At 36.3% G+C, this 19,232-nt stretch overlaps 1 protein-coding gene across 3 annotated transcripts in view; it reads right to left on the bottom strand.

Moving 5' to 3' along the window:
- ADGRB3 (adhesion G protein-coupled receptor B3) overlaps window positions 1–19,232 on the bottom strand; it is a 771,030-nt gene that overhangs the window by 31,826 nt on the left and 719,972 nt on the right. For 2 of the 3 annotated variants that reach the window (XM_033217557.1, XM_033217558.1), the window contains 4 exons: window positions 18,649–18,747; window positions 18,160–18,331; window positions 3,763–3,858; window positions 2,244–2,283 (listed from right to left, as the gene is read on the bottom strand). In XM_033217557.1, the coding sequence (XP_033073448.1) occupies window positions 2,244–2,283; window positions 3,763–3,858; window positions 18,160–18,331; window positions 18,649–18,747 (407 nt within the window). The remainder of the gene's footprint in view (window positions 1–2,243; window positions 2,284–3,762; window positions 3,859–18,159; window positions 18,332–18,648; window positions 18,748–19,232) is intronic. The other variant, XM_033217559.1, reaches the window with a different exon arrangement.

Genomic DNA, 19,232 nt, shown 5'->3' with positions numbered 1-19,232 from the left:
TGAAAAAAACAACACTGAAGGTGAAAGATTAAGAATTAAATGAATACTTATTCATTGTAAATAAATTTAAGCTTCTAAACTCAGACAAATCACATTCCATCTTGGAACACAGATGTGGAAATTGGCACCATGGCTAGTGGTTTTTGAGAAATTATGGCAGGTGGATGGAGCAAAGTGACAATATTGTATCAATTATCCAAAAAAGAAAAATGATCAATTCTGGAAACCAAGCACTAGTGAGACTGCGTCCTGGCAATATTTTGTTAGATTTTCAACAGGAAATGGTGATTTCTAATGCCCAGCTCCAGTCCACTATGGGTTGCCAAATCATGATAGTTACCTTATTGCTCTGCTATGACCATACTCTACATACAGTATTTAGATTAAATCCAGGAATGAGAATATGGGATTAGTCTCTCATATTCTTGTGATCATGACAAGATTTGAGACTCTGCACAGATGTTTAATGGTTTTGAGTTGAATCTGAAAACTCCATGTAGAGGAAGTCTGCTGGCAGATAGGGGGTACCTTACTGAATATAGCAGGTTTCTCTGCTAGGTTTCATGACATTCAACTCTTTTAACTACAGTTTGAATGAAGACTTAGAAAGTATTCTTATCAAACTTTTAGTCACTAAACAATGGAAATGGATAGTATGCTAACCTGAAATTAGTAAAAGAATAGCAAATAGACATAAATGCAAAGGCCAAATTTCTTTTTCAAGGAAAACATACCAAAAACAAAATCTTTACATTAATAGACTGGGGAAGCCCTGACAACTCCTACAAAAAGTCTTAAGAATTTCAGGTAAGTTGACACTAGTACTGAAATAGAAATCATACACAAATGTGTATAACATTAATACAAATAAAGAGCCCACTGTGATAAATGCTGGGTGAACATGTATATATTTGGGCACCATAATTTAAAATTATTGATAAATTGGAGGCTACCTTGGGTATCGTGCCTCAGAGAATGCTACAAGAAATGAATGATGAAATAAGACTTGTTTAATCTGAAGAAAAAATACTTGGATTGGGCTAAATGATCATTGCTTTAAGGCAGTTGGATATTTAGATGAAGTAGATACCCACTGTTGTTTTAAAAGGCAGCAGCAAGATCAACAAATAAAAGGTAAAATGAGGCATATTCTGTTCCTACGTAGGACCATATTCCAACAATTGGAACTATCCCTCAAAACTGAACATATAGTTTCCTTTAAAACTATTGAGCCATCTATTCTGGCGAGAATTTAGCCACAGGCTGGGAAATTATGGCATTCAAGCCCTCTAAACAGGACGTGCTGCAGAGTTTCTCTTGATTCTTTGTAAAATTAAAACCACAACAACCTTAACACACATACAGACAATGCAATTTCATCTTTACAATAACGCATATTCCACACATGATAAAATAGAGGCACAGAGAGGTTAAATTGACTGGCCTTACATTCAAAAACCATTACTTGGTGGAATGGAAATCTTATGTCTCCATGTGAAAGTTTTTCTGCTGTCATGGTGTTTCCAATGAACCATTCTTAGTTTTTCTCTCATTTCTCTTGTTCGTTCTCTTTCTCTCTCTCTCTCTCTCTCTCTCTCTCCCCCACCTTCTTCCTCCACAAACACACTTCTGTTACTACAATCCTTCCATTTTAAAGATTCTGTTTATTCATACACATAAATATGGAGACAAAAGTGACTCCATCTTGAATGCTAATCCACCATTTTGACTTCTGAATAACCCCAGTCCTATGAATGCCTCCTGATTCTGACTTTATTTACTGTACTTAATGTAAGAACATGTACTCATTACAAATTCTGCCTTTAGATCAAAGCAACCTTGATGTTATTGTACAAATTATAGGCTATGAGGCTCATAGCACTCTTGCCTATTCTGGAGGGTTGCCTTTAATTGTCTATACAGCATGTATCCCCTTTCCCTATGGTATATAAACCCTGTGTCTGAAGAGTAACTGTGTGGGGATCTATCTGTCTTGCTGCTGCCCAAGACTACACTCCTGTCTGTAAGTTCCCTAATATCCTCCCTTTAACCAACAACTGGATTTTTCTGCCTCGTTCTTTGGTTTCTCAGCTCCTTTGGCATTTGGGGGCTGCTTTACATATACAGCCCTTTCACAGAACAATATGTAATGTGTAAACCACAGTATTTTCTTTAAAATTAAAATCTATAGACATGATTTAACATCCCTACTGATTAGATTTTCAAAATCTAAATATGCTTACCTGATCGACAAGCAATGTCTACATCCTTTTCAAAGTCTGTCTGTAACAAGAAATAAGAAGACATGGAACCATCATTTAATGAAGACCTCAAGTGTCTTTTACTAATCAGATTATCTGAAGTTTACAGATATCTAAGTTGGCAGCACAAGTTTATTGTTTTGTGCATAGGAAGTTTCTCTAGGTATAATTAGATTGTTTTCAACAGTGTTTCCTAGAGCCCAAATGTTAAATAAAATCAAAGGAAACATACCATACAATTTTAATAAGACAATACAATACCCAGTGTCATCTTCAGTCTGGAAACTGGTAACCATATATTAGAAGGATAGAATTTTAAGGCAATTCTCTAACCATAATAAAGACATCAGAATGTGAATTATTATGAATATACTTAAATAATTATGTTTGTTATTGGTATTTTTAAACATTCAATTTGAATATATTGCGTGTAATGTAACATCTTATAATCCAGCTTTGTCAAACTAGATTAAACTAGGCTCAAAGTAGACTCTTCTAATGATTCAAATGTGGCAAAAAGCTTTCAGGTTTAGGACTTAAAATTGAAGATTAAACCATACTCATCTGTTTGAGAACCTTCTGGGGTTTAGTTGTGACCTCATATTTTCCTAAAACTTTTATTTTAAACAAATCAATTAATTTTTGAAATGATAAAATTTCGTTATCTTAATCAGGGTCTTCCAATCAAATGCCTTTCCCTATTAATATTTTAAATCAGAGATTTTGGTTATCTATTTGTTTTTAGTAAGGAGTTGATTATTCTTTGCAAAGTCTTAGTTACTAATGTATCATCTAGCTTATTATTGTTGCCTAGTTCAAAAAAGTTAATAAATCGAATATACTGTAAAAACAAAACTTTCCTATTTAATTCCTGCTTTAAATGACACAGTTTAAATATCATCTTATTTCTAAAATACATCAAAGTGGTTATACCTACAGTACACTTTGATTCCAATAATAGCCAGAGCTCCCATACAATAACTGATCTTTCACTAAAAGGGTGGCTACTCCTTACGCTTTAGGACAGTGGTTCTCATCTTAGGCTGCAGACTGGAATCACCAATATCTAGGTCCCACTCCCAAGATTTTGATTTTACTTGGTCTGTGGCATGGCTCTCCTGATGATTCCAATGTTTCACTAGGGGCAAGAACCACTGCTTTAAGACTAGAAGTGCAGGTTCATAGTGTTCTGATCTGTAAAAGACATCCACATGCTCCTACGCACAAATCATTAGCCCTAATTGTATGCAAGGAGGAACATACTCCGCAGTGTTGCATAGGACTCCCACACTCAACACCCCAGGGAACCAGCAACATGTCCTGGACTCTGAAGCCATCTGGAGATAACGCTTATGTGGTACCAGAGTTCGCAGTCTATTAATGAACTGAAGCCAAATTCAATCAAAGTGAGATTTTTACACTATTTTACTAACAAGGATTTCTTCTATTCCCTTGAGAAATCATGACTTAATTAACAAGCAGTGGGAAAATAAAAACTCACCATGATTTGAGCATGTCCATTAGGAAAAGAACTTGAAGAGTCTGCATTGATGGGATCCTGACAGTTTCTCAATCGGCATCTAAATGCATCCTGAACCTGTGGGGAGTGGGAACACATTACTTTTCTTCTCTCTTAGTAATGACAAGATATTATCTATATTGGCAATCAACTCTGAGGCAGTGGTTATCATTGATTTTACAATCTTACACCGATTTTGTTTACTTCTTTGTTAAAAGAAATTATTATTATTATTGTTGTTATTACTATTATTTTTTGAGATGGAGTTTCACTCTTGTTGCCCAGGCTGGAGTGCAATGGTGCGATCTTGGCTTACTGCAACCTCTGCCTCCCGGGTTCAAGTGATTTTCCTGCCTCAGCCTCTCAAGTAGCTGGGATTACAGGCATGCGCCACCACGCCCGGCTAATCTTGTATTTTTAGTAGAGATGGGGTTTCTCCATGTTGGTCAGGCTGGTCTCGAACTCCCGACCTCAGGTGATCCGCCCACCTCGGCCCCCCAAAGTGCTGGGATTACAGGCGTGAGCCACCGTGCCCTGCCTTGTTTACTTTTTAATACAAATGCTGGTGTACCTGGACTTTTGCTGTATGCCAAGGAAATTTATCGCTTACCATAACCTATAGAGGGAAATGCTGGGAACTCCTTAGCTATCAAAATAGCTATATCTGTTCAACACTAATAATTCTTGCCAGAAGGCAGATTTATTCCACTGTTGCAAATAATATGTGTGTCTTTTAAGGGGATTTACTATTTGGTATGGCATAATCTTCCTAACAGCTTTAAATATTGTGAAAAATGAGATTATTCAATGATCTTTTGACTGAAATTGATTTGGGATGTTTCTTTTTATGTCTCATGTAAGAAATCTTTGAGTAGACTATCTCTTGTCTCCCTGTGTGCCCTGATATAAAAACAAAACACAATTAAACAAAAGGGAAACAAAACAGCACTACTTCTGGTGGACTGATTTGCCAATAAAAAGTCACTTTGCAAAGCCAAACTTCCTTAATATCCATTTATAATCAAATTCTGAAGAAAGAACAAACATATCTCATGAAAGTTCTAGGAACATTACATTAATTCTTTTATTAAAAAACAAGTGAAGGAACATGAATAGCTGAGAAGCAAACATAAAGAGCAATCGATAGTTATTCTCTTCCTACAGTGTCTCAGCATCAGCCTGTTCTTTCCAATTCGAGAGGTTCATCAAGCTCCCCAGGAGCTGTTGATGGACATCTTTACAAGTAGCTACTTATCCCGAGTCAATGTCATTTCACTGCTTTGCTTTTCTAACTTCATATTATTGACATTCTCTTTCTTGTTTATTACACTCTGTTTTATTGGATTAAAAAACAAAGCATAGATGATGTTATATTTTCCCTATTTTACTGATGCACCATTATAGGGACTACTAAAGTTAATACAGAGAGGTTTTCATTTTTGAGAAGCCCTGATATAAGATCTCTTGTCACCATTTTGATATGAGATATTCATATATACCTGTTGGCCAGGAAACAAAACAAAACAAAACAAAACAAAACAAAACTGAGCCTATTATGTTGTTTTTAGCTTCCTCCTTGTCCTCTCACCTATTTCATAGTCATTAGTAGCCTCTCTCCTAAATTGTCACATTGCAGGATTTGGAAACTGACACCAAGTCTAGTCACAACTAAAGACTGGCCAACTGGCCCAATAATGAGACCTCTGTCCACTTCTATTTCTCCACCTCCGGTTCTAATCCTACTGATGCGGCCATAATGTCTGTGAAATGAAGGAATGGGGATAGACTCAGTGTTCTCTGACCTGTCTTCCATTCTATTACTCTAATATTTCTAAATCTAGAATTTCTTTGAAAAAGAATGCATTACCTGATACCCAGCAAGGTAATTTCTTATTTCCTTTTTCAAACACATCAGTTAAAGTACAGATGTAGTGAAATATAGTCTGATCATCTTTTCCTGAATAACTGAATAAATATTTAGAACTAAATCATCTAGCTTTTCCTAGTAAAGGAGACACAACCAGGACAAAATTAGATTTATCAGATGCGAAGGCTTTTAAGCTCCTCCTTTTTAGATTAAGAAGTTGTTGTATGTTTTAAAGAGAGACATTAGTAATCAAAAATTGGTAATGAGTCTAGTATTTGTCAGATGATTACTTTTTCTATTATGCAGATATTTGATTTGGGGAAACCACTAAGAAAGTATATCTGTTTTTACAAAAATTTCTAGAAATCAATGTCAGAAAAATAGGTACATATTAATTTTCTGTTTGCGCCTCAAGGCAACTATTAAAGAAACACATTTTACAAAGGAAGATAAACTATGTTAGCAATGGTGCCTTCTGGGAGCTTGTCTCATGAAGATTTCTATCAACTATATTTCTAGATCAGCATATATAAAATGAGAAACATTTTGGTAATACCAGAGATTAATTCGAATGGTCCTTGCTAACCACTCCCAATTTTCAGACCTTCAAAGCATAGTTGCCAATATTTTTGATTGACTATGAAATATGGAAATATAATTTCTGTAGGTTTCTCTTCAAAATCAACTCTTAGTTGCTTAAAGGAGATGTAAAAGAAATCCAAGTCTTTTCAGAACACACGCACATATAAAATCAATACCTTCCACTACCAAACTCCCAAATAGGACGATAGATTAAGGGCATTTGTACACCGAATGATGATGTTAGCTTCATGAACCATTAAATGCTACTCAGAAGAAATATAAATCAAAAAAGAATAAATATTCTCCAGTAAATTCAAGTTTATTTTAATGGTCATATAAATGTCACAATTTAAGTGCTGGATTCTCTGCCACTTTTAGTGCCTCTGACACCTCTAATTTAGAAGGATTTGCAGAAGAAATTCTACTTGATTCTAAATGCTCATTTTATTTATTTTTTTAATCTTAAAAATGTATCTAGGGGGCAGGGCGTGGTGGCTCATGCCTGTAATTCCAGCACTTTGGGAGGCGAGGTGGGCAGAACACGAGGTCAGGAGTTCGAGACCATCCTGGTGAACATGGCAAAACTCTGTCTCTACTAAGAAAATACACAAATTAGCAGGGTGTGGTGGTGGCTGCCTATAATCCCAGCTACTTGGGAGGCTGAGGGAGGAGAATTGCTTAAACTTGGGAGGTGGAGGTTGCAGTGAGCTGAAATTGTGCCATTGTACTCCAGCCTGGGTGACAAGAGCAAGATTCGGAATCAAAAAAAAAAAAAAAAATTGTATCTAGCGAATCTGGATGCATTAGTCTTAAATATTTGTCCAACACTATCAGGAAAGAATGATTAGATTTCACAGTGCATACTTCTTATCACAGAAGAGAATACTTCAGGCAAGATGGTATCTGGAAAAAGCATTCACAGCTATTTGAATGCATTTGGATAATTAATTGAATTTTATATCTGGTCAACTGAGAGAGGCTTGATTTTGGTGAACTGATGTGAATTGTGCTGATGAAGAATAATTGAATTTTTGTAAAAAGCAAGTCTATATTTCAAACAAGCAGAAAACACACACACACAAATAAAATAAGACAGAATCGAGATATTGCTTTCTCAACCAGAATATTAAAATATGCTGTATCAATAGTCATATTTATAATGCCTGACAATAATATTACTCTTTGGCTTACCATTTGGAAAATCACTTAATTTAGGTAACAACTAAATTTAAGATTTATTAGATATTAAAATCATTGCATCTTTGAGTTCTTATGAAATTAACATTAAAAAATTACTTGATGCCAGCAAATGCAATTTTTTACTAAATCTATAGGAAACAATTTAATATTTAAGATAAATTATGGCACAGTTAAAATCTAGACTTCAAAGTTTTCTTCTTTTTATAATAATCTGTAATAGATCTTTCACCTGAATTGATAGGCAGAGGGTCAAATATCTGCAGGAGTAGCAAGGAACAGATATGTAACTAACACTGAGATATTTAGGAGACTGTAAGGCAACCTAATGGCATGTTGTAAAATGAAAGAAAAAAAAAGAATGGTAAGAAACATCACACAATACGGTGAAGAAAAAACAATTAGCTGTCAAGGTTGTCTCCTGAAAAGAAACCAACCATGCACTTCCAAAGTTATTTTGACTGGCTCCTGCTGGGGGCTGCTCTAAAAACTCCTGAAAAAGCTATAAACTCTGATGGATTTTTGGACGAGACATGAGTTCAAAGAGGTTTGTAGGGGTGTGTCTCGCTCTTGTCTTCTGAACCAGGAGAGGGATTCACTTTATATCAACAACAGTAGGCTGAGAGCTTCTAGATTGGTCCTTGCTCTGAAGGCAGCTGGCAGAGTGTCATTATGGAAGCCGGTGCCAGAGTTAGAGATTGCTGGGGAAGAGCACCGAGCGATGTTTGGCAGTGTTGCAATTCAGACAAACCTCACAGGAAAGAGCTACACAGTTTGAAATGGGTTCTGTATTTAGCTACTGAGCAAATCAGACCCTGAATCTTCACTTTTAAGAAGACAGTTCTACCTACAGTAATTCTTCTTGATTTCCAACTCAAGAGGATTATTCTAAACCAGGAAAATAAGTAAAGTTACATTCTTGTTTTTATTTGTAATTTTTCCTTCAGGGGAGAAGACTTTCTTATGTGGCCTTTTATTTTTTGAATCTCATTTCTACCATTGTTTCATATTTGAACAAACAGCTCAGCTTTTTGTAATCATTACATTCTATACAATCTAATCATGAAAGGAATGACTTTTCAATTTCATATGTATTATGACACTTGATATAACCATTAATATGAATGAATTATGAGTGACTTCACATTATTAAAATATTAAATGACTTTGCTGATAGCAAAGCAAATAAACAAAAAGTCTGCCATTTACTATACAATGAAAGAAACATATGCACTCCAGAGCCAAATTTCAGTCCCAGTGACTTTCTATTAGAATCCCTTAATATCTAAAAGATCTATCGCTTAATCTCTAAAATTGTTATATCTCTTTACCTTCAAATTACTTTTTATATCAGTTCGAGGAGGTCATATAAGCTTCTCTAAATTATATGGCATGTGCATGATCTGAAAAAGATGTAGCAGCATTTCTTCAGCAAGAGAATAGAAAGGAAGGAAAGGGAAATTATGTGTCAGACACGACGATCCCATGCCTTCTTCAGGTGATATTTCATTTCAGCCTCATGCCATTCCCTTTGTGGCAGACATTATTTCAGTGTCATAGAAGAGGACTCTGAAGCTTAGAGAGCTTAAGTAACTTGCTCAAGATCATAACAATAACAAGTAGCAGAGCTGGGAATGGAATCAGGTCACTTGACTTGAAAGCTAGTCATTCCAATGTACCAACCTATTGTCTTACTGATCAAAGAATAAGATAGTTTAAGTGAAGGAATAAACCAAAACAACTATTTCCAACTGGTCAGAAATTAAGTTGCTGTACCATAATTTCCAACCTTTCCTGATTTAGATAAAAAATAAGAAATGAGTTAATCAGATAAGTTTTCAGTCCGAACCTTTATTTAAGACACATCGAACCTCCGGTTATTAGTTTGTCCTTCTTTTTTTTTTTTTTTTTTTTGGACAGAGTCTTGCTCTGTCAGGCAGGCTGGAGTGCAGTGGCACGATCTCAGCTCACTATGACCTCCGCCTCCTGAGTTCAAGTGATTCTCTGCCTCAGCCTCCTGAGTAGCTGGGACTACAGGCACCTGCCACCATGCCCAGCTAATTTTTTTTTTTTTTTTGTTATTTTTTAGTAGAGACAGGGTTTCATCATGTTAGCCAGGCTGGTCTTGAACTCCTGATCTCAGGTGATCCACCCGCCTCAGCCTCCCAAAGTGCTGGGATTACAGGCATGAGCCACCGTGCCCAACCTACTCTTCTTGAGTATAGACAGAAGCACCATACTGCTACCCAGAGTAGGGAACAGCTGGGAGGGCAGTGTGAGGCTTCCACAGAAGAACTGTGGGTAACAGCAAGCAATGGTTTGATGTTAACTGGCAGGCATGACAGAGTTTGTCAATTTCTGTTATGAACTCTTTGTCTGAACTTTTTTACTGATACCATTTCACCCATCTTATTTCATGCTCTTGTTAACCCCTTAAATCTCTGCATGGACTAGGAGAATCATGTGTGAAAATCAAGACTGATGTAAATATTCATAATATAATTGCAATTTTGCTAAGTCAGGAAAGCTTAATCTGGAAGGAGAATTCGAATTTACATTTCCCTGCCTAAGAAGTGGGATGACTTTTGGGTCAAATGAGGTTGGTGATTTCTTGGAAAGGTATATAAGAATATGAGCATATTGTCCTTGCCTGTGTCATGCCCATGCTCTTATTTAAAAGCAGTTTTTGTGTGCCTCATTCTCTGTTCTGGTAAAATCCAGGTTTATTTTTATACCTGCAGACATTCTCCCATTACAAAGTACCTCATTCTATTTTTTTTTTTTTTTTCTTTTTAGAGATGAGGCCTCACTCTGTCACCCAGGCTAGAGTGCAGTGGCTCAATCATGGCTCACTGCAGCCTTGACCTAACCCTCCTGCCTTATCCCCCTGAGTAGCTGGTAATACAGGTGCACACCACCACACCTGGCTAAATGTTTTTTTAAATGTTTTTGTAGAGATGGGGGTCTCACTGTGTTGCCCAGGCTGGTCTAAAAGTCCAGGCCTCAAGCAATCCTCCCATCTTGGCTCCCAAAAAAAGTGCTAGGATTACAGGCATGAGCCGCTGTCCCTGGCCCCACATCCTATTTTATTACAAATGAAACAACATTTTTCTGAAATGTGTTTCTTTATGAACTTTCAATCAGGCTGACAAGCATAAAGCTCTTAGAAACCAACTCCCATCTTGCTTAATTCTTTTATTTATTATTATTATACTTTAAGTTTTGGGATAACTATGCAGAACATGCAGATTTGTCACATAGGTATACATGTGCCATGGTGGTTGCTGCACCCATCAACCCAACATCTACATTAGGTATTTCTCCTAATGCTATCTCTCCCCTAGGCCCCCAACTCCTGACAGGCCCTGGTGTGTGATGTTCCCCTCCCTGTGTCCATGTGTTCTCACTGTTCAACTCCCACTTATGAGTGAGAACATGCGGTGTCTGGTTTTCAGTTCCTGTGTTAGTTTGCTGAGAATGATGGTTTCCAGCTTCATCCACGTCCCTGCAAAGGACATGAACTCATTCTTTTTTATGACTTCATAGAATTCCATGGTGTGTATGTGCCACATTTTCTTTATCCAGTCTATCACTGATGGGCATTTGGGTTGGTTCCAATGTTTTGCTATTGTGAAGAGTGCTGCAATAAACACACATGTATATGTGTCTTTATAGTAGAATGATGTATAATCCTTTGGGTATATACCCAGTAATGGGATTGCTGGGTCAAATGGTATTTCTGGTTCTAGATCCTTGAGGAATCGTCACACTGTCTTCCACAATGGTTGAGCTAATTTACACTCCCACCAACAGTGTAAAAGCCTTCCTGTTTATCCACATCCTCTCCAGTATCTGTTGTTTCCTCACTTTTTAATGATCACCATTCTAACTGGCATGAGATGGTATCTCACTGTGGTTTTGATTTGCATTTCTCTAATGACTAGTGATGATGAGCTATTTTTCATATGTTTGTTGGCTGCATAAGTGTCTTCTTTTGAGAAGTGTCTGTTTATATCCTTTGCCCACTTTTTTTTCTTGTAAATTTGTTTAAGTTCCTTGTAGATGCTGGATATTAGCCCTCTGTCAGATGGATAGATTGCAAAAATTTCCTCCCATTCCATAGGTTGGCCTCTGTTCTGTTCCATTAGTCTATATATCTGTTTTGGTACTAGTACCATGCTGTTTTGGTTACTGTAGCCTTGTAGTATGGTTTGAAGTCAGGTAGCGTGATGCCTCCAGCTTTGTTCTTTTTGCTTAGGATTGTCTTAGCTATACAGGTTCTTTTTTGTTTCCATGTGAAACTTAAAGTAGTTTTTTCTAATTCTGTGAAGAAAGTCAATTGCAGCTTGATAGGGATAGCATTAAATCTATAAATTACTTTGGGTAGTATGGCCATTTTCATGATATTGATTCTTCCTATCCATGAGCATGGAATGTTTTTCCATTTGTTTGTGTCCTCTCTTTATTTCCTTGAGCAGTGGTTTGCAGTTCTCCTTGAAGAGTTCCTTCACATCCCTTGTAAGTTGGATTCCCAGGTATTTTATTCTCTTTGAAGCAATTGTGAATGGGAGTTCACTCATAATTTGGCTCTCTGTTTGTCTATTATTGGTGTATAGGAATGCTTGTGATTTTTGCACATTAATTTTGTTATCTTGAGACGTTGCTGAAGTTGCTTACCAGCTTAAGGAGATTTTGGGATGAGACAATAGGGTTTTCCAAATATACAATCATGTCATCTGCAAAGAGAGACAATTTGAATTCCTCTCTTCCTATTTGAATACGCTTTATTTCTTTCTCTTGCCTGATTGCCCTGGCCAGAACTTTCAATACTGTGTTGAATAGGAGCGGTGAGAGAGGGCATCCTTATCTAGTGCCAGTTTTCAAAGGAAATGCTTCCAGCTTTTGCCCATTCAGTATGATATTGGCTGTGGTTTTGTCATAAATAGCTCTTATTGTTTTGAGATAAGTTCCATCAATACCTAGTTTATTGAGAGTTTTTAGCATGAAGGGCTGTTGAATTTTGTCAAAGGCCTTTTCTGCATCTATTGAGATAATCACGTGGTTTTTGTAATTGGTTCTGTTTATGTGATGGATTACGTTTAGTGATTTGCATATTTTGAACCAGACTTGCATCCCAGGCATGAAGCCAATTTGATCAAAGTGGGTAAGATTTTTCATGTGCTGCTGGATTCGGTTTGCCAGTATTTTATTGAGGATGTTTACATTGATGTTCATCAGGGAAATTGGCCTGAAGTTTTCTTCTGAGGAAGCTCAAAATGTTAGAATCAAAATGTTAAAATCAGTACAACCACCTTCCGAGCAAGCTCAAAATGTTAGAATCAGTACCCTGACCCTCTCTGCCCTGAGCTACTTATGAACTCTGAAATCGATTTAACTTTCTTTATGAGACCACTCATAATGGCCACTTATCATGGTCATTGAACACCCTGATCGGAAAGCACAAAACATCACTCAGTCAATGCTTTGTCCTCAAATGTCATCAGTATTGTTTTTCTTTTGCTGCTTCAGTCATAGCTATCAAAAAAAAAAAAAAAAATCACTAGGGTCCAGGATCACATCATTTGCTTTATGTCTCCACATGCTTCATATGGTCCCAGAGAAGAATCAAACTCTCTACTATTCACCACAGGCCCCACTCCATGGAAACCATATGCCCAGTAACCTTTCTCCATCTTCCTCTAACAGAAACCTTCACTTCCCTAATCTTCTAACCTCATTGCTCCCTTAGGAACCCATGAGTTTGGAAGTCTTTTATCACTTCCTCCTTCCTCTTCAAAGACCAACTAAAACAGCGGACCCATCCTGCAGTAAAGGAAGGCACAGGTATACCCTTCCATGCTAAAGAGTCATACTCAGTTTCCCTGTAAGCAGTCAAACCTGGAGGTTCACGTAACTATCTGAGCTATATTATGTGCAATATGGACTCTTTACATATTTTTATCTAGTTATTTCATCACTACTGGCTTCATTTATTGTTTTTACTGATTTACTTTGGAATATTATTCATTTTACATTAGACAAGTAAGGGTGCTTGTCTGTTTTACATATTCACTGCCATGTGCATGTAAATCATTTTGTTTATCTGTACGCCTTGTGGAAATAATAAGACTAAATAGAAAATAGGCTTAAAAGGGTGGGAGTGGGAGAAGGAAGAAAGAAAAGGTTTTTATTTTAAGCATTTCCCTACAAGATGACTTCACAGGTTTGGATACAGATTTTGGGACCTTATCTGGTGCAGCCTATACCTCCTGCCAGTGCTTGGGAAAGAGAAAAGAGGAGTTTGGCCCTGTTAGTGATGCTTCAGAACAGCCACAGGATTCTCACACACTGATATAACAAAATTATCCATTTAAGCACTTTCCTTTTATCCTACCATTTAGTGAAATAGTTTTATTGTGGCTTGTTTTGTATCACGATCTTGTGATTTTCCCCCTCTGACATAGAGCTGTAAGATTGTCTTAGAGCCAGGCACAGCCAGAGACAGAAAGATGAGAAGAATGTGCAGGCACCAAGAAAGTGGTTTCCTAGCAACAGTAACTATTTCAAAGGTTTCCTAACTCTTGTGTCTTTCCATTTCCATAGCAATGTGGGGAATAGTAAATAGTATATTCTGTTATCTGTTTAATTCAAATAAATTCTAAAAAAAAATGATGGATAAAAGAAGGAAAGCCTCTATACTCGTTGTATTAAATTCTGTCTAATTAGCTGTTATATATTAGCTTCTAAGATTTAGGTTCTGTTGCTAAAAGTAGGTATTGTGATGATCAGATGGCTTCTTTTTTTTATTCTTATTTCCTCTTTTTGTCTTTTTTTTCCAGAGAGATTTAGTAAAGTAATTCAAAAGAAAAGTTATTTCAGAAGAAGAAACTGTATTTTCAAGAATATAAATTTTATAAAGTCTAAATATTAAGATTTTAGGTCTGAAGGTCAGAACAAATAGTTCTGCAAACATTAAAATTTTTTTTAGTGGGATATAATTGATTTGGCAAAACAGAGTAATCATTTCTCCCTTTTCTCCTGATTTGAAATGATTTTAAAATTGGACCCACTAAAAGAAAAGGCACTTTTAAAATAAAGTAGGCTCCATACGCAGCACATTAAAAATATCATAGTTATAGTATTTCACTTCTTTTCTCCTTCTTAAACTGCAAGGCTATATTCTTCCCCTGTGTAGACCACTTCCTCCACAGAAATAATAAATATGGGTAAAGCCTTCTGAATTCATATTGGGACAGTCATATTAAAGACCAAATTATGTTAGTGTCTGTCAAAAATACATAGAAATAGAAATATATATATATATATATATGTATCCAGTCTCTACATTACAAAATATATATTTTACATTGCTTATATATTTTTAAGAAATAAAAGCCCACATGAATTTTAGTGAAGCAAATATTTTAAAGTGAAGAGCAGTAGAGATAAAACTGTATTTCTAGGATCCAATTATAATTTATCAAGTAGATTAATAGATATAAATCACTACCTAATGTTTTACATGTAGCTATCTATTCCATTTGCTTTGGTAAATCTTTATGAAATTACTGTTCAGTGGAGACACAGAGGAAATGGGAAGATACTTCTCTTCTCTTGAACCGTGGTAATGTCAGGGCAATGTGATCACAAGTGATCTGAGATATACCCATTGCTAGTGTCAGGCAAAACACCTTTAGGAGGTCAAAAAGAATTTCCGTGTTCCAAATGAGGCCTCCTATGATATCTTCCTTGGGATCTGTAAAATCCTTCTAAACAAGGTGTTTAAATAAAATCTTCCTCTAGGAATTCTGAAGCAGAATTGCCATATACCTGAAATCTGCTCTGTGTATTTACAGCAATGTCATAGGGTACTTTTAATGTTCAATTAAAAAAAAAAGAAATACATGATTTGCCATTTCAATGATGCAGATAAAGAGTGTTATGACACTCTGCTGTTAATTCATTTTCTATAAAATTATTCAACTTGAACTAATAATTGAAAATGCAACAACAGAGATGTATCTATACTTTTATTTTCTATTAGTACAGAAAACATGTATTTAGAGACACCTACTTTAGCAGAAGGATTTATTATATGATTAATTACTTGTAAATCGTGTTTTTGACAGTTAATGGTCCAATTAGCAAGTATGAAAAAGTTCTGAGGGAAATCAAGAATTTTTGTGCCAAGTATTTTTCTTCATGTAAACAGCAAACATTTGATAATTAGCCACCATAATATCTGCCACTTTAAAACCTGCATATTTTGATGATAGCTTAAGACTATCTAGCAAGCTTATTCTGAAGAAAAAGAGAAGCTTATATAGTGATGCAGCACTGTTCTACTCATAAACAAACAGCTAAGGTACTAATATCTTCTAAAAACTGCATGTAGGTATATCATCATGTATCTTACTTAAAACCTGAAATACTTCATCCTTAATCATCAATCAAAAATGTATTATGTGTCTAATCATTTAGAACAATCTCGTTACTTAATTATTAGTGATAATATTAATATAGCAGACCCATAAGATAATTATAGTTGGAGAACACAAGCTAAATTATTATTCAATTTCCTCTTAATTTCTACTCCTTTGGTCCATAAATAATTCAATACTTGGAAGATTTTTAATGTTGATATTCTAGGTAGAAATTTGCTAAGGGAATAGTAAGGCTTGGCAACTGTAAACGACATCAGACTTTTTAAATGCTAAAATACTCTTCTCCTCTTGCAATGTGAAGTTATTGCTTATTGGTTTTCATTGATTTTCTTCATAGCGTGTTCTTAGAATACACGTGGGTTTATTACTGACATCTGTATCTTATTAAGACATTTATGCAGCCAACAAACATATGAAAAATAGATCATCATCACTGGTCATTAGAGAAATGTAAATCAAAACCACAATGAGATACCACCTCATGCCAGTTAGAATGGTGATCATTAAAAAGTGAGGAAACAACAGATACTGGAGAGGATGTGGATAAACAGGAAGGCTTTTACACTGTTGGTGGGAGTGTAAATTAGTTCAACCATTGTGGAAGACAGTGTGACGATTCCTCAAGGATCTAGAACCAGAAATACCATTTGACCCAGCAATCCCATTACTGGTTATATACCCCAAGGATTATAAATCATTCTACTATAAAGACACATGTACACGTGTGTTTATTGCAGCACTCTTCACAATAGCAAAAACTTGGAACCAACCCAAATGCCCATCAGTGATAGACTGGATAAAGAAAATGTGGCACATATACACCATGGAATACTATGCAGCTATTGAAAAAGGATGAGTTCATGTCCTTTGCAGGGACATGGATGAAGCTGGAAACCATCATTCTCAGCGAACTAACACAGGAACAGAAACCCAAACACTGCATGTTCTCACTCATAAGTGGGAGTTGAACAATGAGAACACATGGACACAGGGAGGGGAACATCACACACCAGGGCCTGTCAGAGGATGGGGGGCTAGAGGAGAGATAGCATTAGGAGAAATACCTAATGTAGATGTCGGGTTGATGGGTGCAGCAACCACCATGGCACATGTATACCTATGTAACAAACCTGCCCTTTCTGCACGTGTCTCAGAACTTAAAGTATAATTAAAAATAAAATAAAACAGCTCATAAATATTGTTCTTCCCATCTGATAAATCAGGTAAAAGCCACTGGTAATCTCTGCACATCACTGCAAAACTATAGGGTTTATACTCATATGCACATGTGTTTTATTGCAATGTGCACATTGCAATAAACTTCTCAAACAAGCTAGATAATGCAAAATGACAGACTAGATTGTTTTCTCAAAATGACTAGCATGGCACTATGTCATGTGTGTTTTTGTCACCACTCATCCTTAGAGTAAATGCTAAAATGACTCATAAACCTTGTAAATATTCTCAGTGCTTGCAAGCATTCAAAATAATTTTCACACAGGTTGGAAAACAACATTTTATTTCTAGACAACTCAAGTCTGAAATCTCTTACTGTCCTGGATGGATCTGATGCTACTTAGTGTCTCCATTCATGAAATATGACTTCTTTCTTTCCCTACTACTGACAATGAACCTCAATCATGATCCAGATAAATGCTGATATGATAATACGTCTACAGTTCTTGGAGACGATCACTGCCTATCATGTCTCGCTGTATACATTTTTAGTGTTTTCCTAAGAGTAAACATCCATATCAAAAGCAATAATCCATCGTAATCATAACCAAAACTTAGCAAAGAGACAAAAGAACTAAGAATTCATCTTCAATGTTTTCTACTTAAAATAGTATTAGTTAATATATGCAATGAGGGTGTGCTGTGTGAAGAAATGTGAATTAGGGAATGCTTAAGAACTATCACTGCACTACGCTCATGAACCGTGTCTTTAAAACATATGCCTCTATGCCCTCTTATTCACTAGTTTTTCTAACAGACTTATTTATACAAATCACTCCATGTAGCTTCTCTTAAATCTATTCTCCCTGGCTTTTGACACCTCTGGTTTTGTTTTTCCTGGCATAGTCCCATCTGTTCTAATCTGTCACCTTCAGAGGGCTGGGGGCCCTCCCAAGCTGTCTCTTAAAGCGTTCCTTCAGCTTTGATTCCCAAGTGATTGTCAATGGAAGAGACCAGCTTTAATCTGAACATCAAGATATTAAAAGATCATTCTTGTTAGCAGGAAATACCCTTCCAACCATCACTGTTCTCTATCACAAGAATGCTTCTCACCTCTCTCCGAAGAATGCAGTGGACCATGACTATAACAAAGCCTTGCAATGAATCAAACACAGCAAAAAGTATTTGAAACAATATGGAGCGTTTATCTGTCATGGCCAGCACCGCAGACATCCATGTCAAAGCCAGAAGGGGCAACACCACGCAGGAGCTCCAAAGAGACGCCCTGTTGAGACCAAGAAAGCAACATTACGTAGCTGTACGTCACACCCCAGGCCATAGCCAAACCCCCATTCAACAAAGCATTTTTGTATGTGGTTCCAAGACCATTAACTTGGAAACCACAAAGCAGATGACATTTGAGAGTCTTATTTATTTTTTTATATACTATCCCACAATAGCTCTAAAGACAGTTGCCAATTACAAATATTTAAATATACTCTGCTCTTGTATTAGCAAACACAATTTTTTTTTCATCATAGCATTTTCTCACATGCACTGTAAAAGATTTGTAACAAGAAGATGTAAATGATTGGGACTAACATGGCGTTACTGGCGGTGGTGGCTGACAAAGCTGTTGTTGAAACTACTCCACACTTGGCACATTTGAGCGTCAAACCGCTATGAGGCTCACTCATCTGACTGCAAACAAACAGAACACCCACAAAAAGAACAAAATATTGAATTGTCACCAAAAAAAGTTGCTGCTGCAAGTTAGCTTTTAAATACGATTTCATGCAGAAAAGTATATTTATCAAAAATGAATGCTCTAAGTTGTTGTAAAGATGCGTTTATACTACAAATTATCTTTGTAACATTTACCTTTTAATATGGGCCTTTGTTGCATGCAAAACATATTTCCATCATTACACCATAAGTGGCCCTGTGTCTATTGATCAAAGTTGTTCAATACACTGACTTAAACATAAGTAACATAAGTATGTACTTCTGTAGATACACAGTGAAAACCCTTTATTCAGACCCCGATAATCAAACATGTGGGGACTCCTAGCTCTGAGGATGTTCATTGTTAATTGCAGAAGGCATATATTTCTGTGAGAACCTTCTGAAATGTACATAATTAGAAGTCCAACATAGGAGGAAATGGATTTTAGGAGTCTTCAATT

Source organism: Trachypithecus francoisi, unplaced genomic scaffold (genome assembly GCF_009764315.1).
Source record: "Trachypithecus francoisi isolate TF-2019V2 unplaced genomic scaffold, Tfra_2.0 Lachesis_group10, whole genome shotgun sequence".
NCBI lineage: Eukaryota > Metazoa > Chordata > Mammalia > Primates > Cercopithecidae > Trachypithecus > Trachypithecus francoisi.
This window is presented reverse-complemented; position numbering and strand designations above follow the sequence as displayed.